At 36.9% G+C, this 6,157-nt stretch overlaps 1 protein-coding gene across 1 annotated transcript; it reads right to left on the reverse strand.

The window, feature by feature from the left end:
* Window positions 1–290: 290 nt before the first annotated feature.
* On the reverse strand, window positions 291–4,311 carry LOC107133946 (primary cilium assembly protein FAM149B1-like). Its single transcript, XM_048797775.1, has 2 exons — window positions 4,030–4,311; window positions 291–2,716 (listed from the first exon to the last, which is right to left on the reverse strand). Exon 2 carries the CDS (start codon window positions 2,674–2,676, stop codon window positions 985–987), a length of 1,692 nt encoding a protein of 563 aa, XP_048653732.1. The 5' UTR covers window positions 2,677–2,716; window positions 4,030–4,311; the 3' UTR covers window positions 291–984.
* Between the last annotated feature and the right edge of the window lie 1,846 nt (window positions 4,312–6,157).

Below are 6,157 nucleotides of genomic sequence, written 5' to 3' on the forward strand. Positions count from 1 at the left end.
CCCCAATCTGGCCAATTTGGAACTCCAGCTGTCTAAGTTTGAATAGGGGCTTACTGTTCCAGGTCTGCTATTCTCTTTCCTCCTCATGGATAGCCAATACTACTTCTCTGTGATTATTCCTTTGAATTAACTTCATTAACAATGACAAATTTAGGGGCTTTTTAAGGTCCCTCTAGAAATCTGAATGCCTTTAGCCTTGTTTTGCCATAAACAGACTTAGAAGTAATTGTTCCAAATGGTCCTGAAGAAATTATAAAATTTAATTGAAATATATAAAATAGACCAAAATGGAAGGTAAATGGAAGGTTTAGCTTTATTTCAATGTGTTGACCAAATATCAGGTAAATTCATAGCCTTATTACAAGTCTAAAAAAAGTAGTTTTATTGAAAAATCAACATATCACTATCAAAATAATCTGAAAAATTTTGAGAATTTAAGAGGTCATTTTGAAAAACAGAACACTAACAAATATTAACACCTATTTTAGATAGGTCATATGATCTAAAGTATCCAAATAGAGAGATAAAGGAAACAGTATAACTGACTATAAAATCAATCACCTCACACATTTTCCAATGGAATAAAAAGCTATCTATGAAAAGTAGGAGAAAATAGAAATTAATGTTTTAGGATATCAACAAAGGGATCAAAACTTTTCAGTAGTAAAATTGAAATAGCAGTCACTTACTACCTCTTTAACTCACACATCCCTTATCTTGGAATTCTATTTCTTTAAAAGGATAGAAAATTACCATAAAAGAACAAATACATTAATAGATTTGACTATGCAGACTATGAGTCCTTTGAGCCCAGAGCTGTGAGCTTTATCTCTTTTCCAAGTATGGTGTTTTCTAGAATGCATTCAAGTAACACTTAATGGATGGATTCTAGTTGATCTTGTATACATGCTCTCCATCATTTGATGGTGGAACACTGATTCTTGAAGTCTTCCCACATGTTTGCTGCAGCCTGATAGGTTCTTCTCATTTGCCTTCTGGTCCCTGCCTGGTTTTAGAGATTGGCCACCTCTGTTTTGAGATTTTTGTAGAGGCATGCAAATGAGGACCTGCAGATCCCCTACTGGGTCGGGCTCCATGAGGGTACTCAAGTGCATGTGAATGATGATACTGTGTTTCTGGCATAAATGACTGAGTTGTATTGGGCCTGGAGAAGAAGTTAGATAAAAGGAGCCTATCTTGAGGCTGCTGATGGTTAGGCTCATCCACCACTGCACTTTGGGCTCCACTGGAATCACCATGGGGTTTCATTTGCCTTTGTGGCCCCACAGGGCTCAGGTGTTCCACTTCACTTGTGCCAATAGGTGGCAGCAGATTATTTCGCCTCAGGGGTATTGGTGAGCCAGAGGAGAGCCAGTCAACTGCCAAAGGGACTTGTGATCCTCTGGGGATTTCTTCCACAGGTCTTGGTGTTCCACTGTGTAAGTGGCTTGTGCTGATTGGAGGAAGGGTACGTGGTGGGGGATTACGTCTCCTGGCAGACTGCACTTTATATGACAGACATGATGTACTAAGCTCCAAGGCTCGGTTTGGCCAATTTCGGGTTGAAAACATGGTACTGGACCCAGGCCTCATAAGTAGCTTGTCATCAAGATCTAGGAGCTTGTCAATTAGGTAGAGATTTCTTGGCTGTAGAGGCATCCCATGAATCAAGAGATCATTCGCATTTGGCTGATGACCACTTGCTTGACAGAGACTCATCAGATTCGAGGTGACAGACAGCATCTTGGACTGTGGCACTCGAGGTAACACCAAAGTATGTGGTTCACTCAGCACATAGAGACTTTCTGAATCTGGTCTGGTGACTGCAACATTACTCTCATCATCAGAAGCAAATCCTTCCCGGTAACTACGTGTCAATTGCTCCAAACAGCTCACAGTTTGGTTCCACACATTGCGAAACACATAAGCAAGAATGTCCTCTTTCATGCAGTAAAATGGAGTAATGGGAGGGTACCCTAATTTCTGTTTCTTTGTAGCTGCTTCTGATTTATTTTCATGAAATCCCTCTTCCATATCTGTATTGTCGAAAGCTAGGTATTCCTCAACTATTCCTTCTGAGAAGATTATACAGTCTTCTTCTCTTTCCACAGCACACAAACCAGGGGATGTTGCTGAATCTCTTTCTTGAGACAAGGCTGCTTCATGTGAAGCTGAAATAGCAGGTGGGGATCTAGGATATAATCCATAACCTTCACTTGGAGTAATTATCTGTTTACCCAGAATCCTGAGGTGAGGAAAGCTAGATGTCCACTGTTGGCACTCTTCTTGTAGACTCTTGGTATGCACACTTGACTTTTGCTCATATAAGAGCTCATCAATGGCTGTGAACATGGCCTGGACTTTTTCAGTGGCACTTTTATCAAGTTCACCATATCCCCAGGAGAAGTCTGAGCTGCCTTCTGTAGAGATCCCTGTGCCACTATAACTTGGAAAAGCAGATCCTGAATTCCCAGTGTTGCCTGATGTTAAAGGTGATTCTTGAGTGAAGTCAGACTCACTTTGGGAACTTGTGTCTTTTTCATGGCCATCATTAGTAGAGGAAATTTCATCCAGTTGCTCTGGAAGGGGATGATGATTAAGAGCATGTTTTGTTACTCCTTTCAGCTCCAAGGTCTGCGGCACCGCCTTCCAAGTATGGTGTTTTCTAGAATGCATTCAAGTAACACTTAAATATTTGCTTTGCTTATGTTAGAACCTGCAGTGGGAAAGGAAAAAAAAAAGTGTATTACGTAACATAAAGAAGGCACTTTAATTTGTGGTAAATGCATATGGAGATTAGTACTCGATGTTGAGAGAGAACATCGAAGGGATATTTAACCCAGTTGAAAAGGAGTAAGTTTCAGGGTGTTTTGTTGTGTTTATTTCTGCTAGAAGCAATGCCTTCTGTGTTTTAATTTTAGATTGAACCCAGGGCCTCACACATGCTGGATGAGCACTCTACCACTGAACCACAATCCCAGCCCAAGAAGATACTTTTTAATTGGGCACTCAGTTTTGTATATTTTGAGGTATCAAACTAAAATAGAGCTGTTTGGGTGGCAATTTATAATTGAGAGAGGGGACTGGGAATTAGAATGCTATTTCAGTAACCAAAATAAAATATAAAATAAATGATCTAATGACAACTTTATCATTTTTAATTTTTTTCCAGTCATTTCTAATCCATTCTTGGAATTTCCCAAACCAGCACACAGTCTTCTCTAACCCCTGCTCCTTCTGTGTCTATTATGACTTTATCTACTCTATTATCCAGTAACTCAGTAATTATCATAATGCCTGTCCTCCCATTATCTAGCTCATCCCCAGATCCTCCTGACCCTACACATGAAGTTTTGAACATACGCACATCTCTTTCTACCACACCAGCCTTATTCTAAGCACCTGTCATTTCTCACCTGAACTCTTCATTAGTCAGGAGAAACAACTATTCCATTTCTAGAATCCATTTTCTCTTTTACAGTCAGAGGGATCATTTTCCCTCTAGAACTCAACACTTTTTAAAAAAAAATTTTAATAGACAAATAATAATTGTACATCTTTATGGGGTAAAATGTGGTATTTTGATGTGGTTTCAGGTCAAACTAATGAAGCACCTCATATACTTATTCTTTGTGAGAATATTTAAAATCAACCTTTTTACTCATTTTGAAGTATACAATCTATTATTAGATCACTAAAAAGAAAGATAACTATAGTACATAAAACTAAGCCTGTCTCTCCCTCATTTACATCGTTGAGTAAATACAAGAAAAGCAAAATCTTCCGACCTGGAAACTCTTCACAATGTTAGTAGAAAAAGAAAACATTTATTTATAAATAAGTATTAAGTGAGAATGTGATGCTCATCTTAGGCAGGTCCACTCAGAGACTAGAAAAGATAGAACTATCATTTTATTAGGCAATATAACCATTTATATCATAGCTTTCAAATTGATAATAATCAGTCTAAAGTAAGACTAATTAGACTTGGTAGCACCATGTATCACAAGTAGTTCACCTTAACTTTACCTTTTAATTGTGGTGAGTAAACTAGTGACCTTTATCCAAAGGGAAACCTAAAAGAACAAACAAGGCTCATCCTCCGAGAAAAAGCCCATTTACTGAGGAACAGCTCTGCTTATTTATAGAGCCAGGGGTGGTTTGACAGTTATGACAGTTTAACAGCTTAATGGTTTGACAGTTGGCATGGGGTACTTTCTGATTGGTGGGTAAGGATCATGTGAGTCAGCAGGGATCACCTTTGGACAGCTCTTCTGGGGGGGGGGTAATGGGGAAGTTAGTCTTTGGAGCCAGGGCAACTCCCAACAAAACCAAATTTCTTATATCTTTAGTATGGGAAGAAGTTCTGTCACCTGGAACAGGTACTCACCGAGAGAGGGCCACTATCTCCTTTGATGTTTATATTTCAAAAAGATAGTCCCTGGTTCTTGGGGAAGATTCCTGGGTTGCAAAGCTGACAAAAGGAAAAAACAAACAAACAAACAAAACCCCACAACCTTCCAGCTTTCACAGGAATTTACATTTCAATTGCTAATCTTCTAAAGTAAATATAAATAAAAATGGGCAGAGAAATCATTTCCTTTATTTTCAGCATGGAGAACTAAGCTTCTTATTTTTAGTTTTTAGCTTTTGATGTTAACACCAAAAACATTTTCATATTTTCCTGTCTTGCTAGGATAAAACCCAGTGAAATTTTAAGGGGCCTGTATGGTGGCAGGATCCCCTGGCCTCTCTGGCTATCTTGCTCCATGCTCCCCTCTCAAACATTTTCAGCTACATTGTTCTTATTTTATCAGAATTCATCCCACATTGCTTAGCATAACAAAAATACTTTTCTGTTTCACCATCCCTTCACCTGAGTTAGAATTCCTTATCTTTTTCATTTCATCTTCAATGTTCCTTTCATTAACAGCTGCCTGTTGCAGGAGATTTTTAGCTTCAAAAACACAAGGGCTGTATCAGTTTTTGTTGACTATTGCTTTATGCTGGGTTCAAAGTATTTCTTTTTGGCAAAGAAAATAAGTACCTTACTAATCTTTTGTGATGAATGGGTAAGAAAGAATAATATGAAAATTAAGTTATTAAAAAAAGAAAAGATAATATGATTCAATATTAAAAATCTGGAGGTCAGAAACTTTTTAGGATTAAGGGATTGGAAAAAATAAGACTGTAGAACTAATGTCTTTAACAAAGAGAATGACAAATTTGATATAACATGTCTCATGTGTACATAGGCATACTCACACATATAAGTCAAAAGTCAGATAATAGAGGGAAACATACACCAATGGTTGAGTTGTTGTATTGTGAAACATTGTCAGAGTTTATTTTATAAATAATTAACTAGAAGATCCAGATGAGATTGAGATAACTTCTAACCATAGAAAAAAATGTCACCTGTAAACTAAACAGTGCACATTAAAACGAGATGCCATATTTAATAGTTCTTATACTTTTTAGTATGGATGGAGATAGAGTGAAACAGAAACTTTCTTACATTGCAAACAGAAATATAAATTTGTATAACTGTTTGCAAAATGATTTGTCAGTATTTTTCAGGAACCCTGAAATATTTGTACTCTTTGATCAAGCAAATCAACTTTAAAAAAAATAATAATGTTATTGTATTTTTTATACCTTTATTTTATTTATATGGTGCTAAGGATCAAATCCAGTGCCTCACTCATGGTAGGCAAGTGCTCTACCACTGAGCCCAAGCCCCTGCCCCAGTAAATCAACTTTTGACAGTTTACCTAAAGGTTGTATTCTGAAACTCAGAATACAACTCAGTGTTTCCTATTTATAATTCACTTATGATAGTATAAAGCTGGAAATAATCTTAATATTTAAAATTGGAAGAATGTCTTATTAGTTTATGAAATTTATATATTAATGGGGTAAATTTCTGTGTAAGCATAAGGTGTTTGAAATAATATGGGGAATTTGTTTTTCTGTGTTATTTTTTTATGATTCCCAGATAATGCACAAACATTGTAAATTAATAACAGAACCAGCATTCTATTTACTGAGACCTGTATCAAAAGCAAAAACATTAAACAGGAAAGACTTGTTGAAAACATACTTTATATACAAGTCATCTTCAAAATCTCCTACTTAGGTGAGCTCAATTTAAGGA

Source organism: Marmota marmota, unplaced genomic scaffold, assembly GCF_001458135.2.
Source record: "Marmota marmota marmota unplaced genomic scaffold, marMar, whole genome shotgun sequence".
NCBI lineage: Eukaryota > Metazoa > Chordata > Mammalia > Rodentia > Sciuridae > Marmota > Marmota marmota.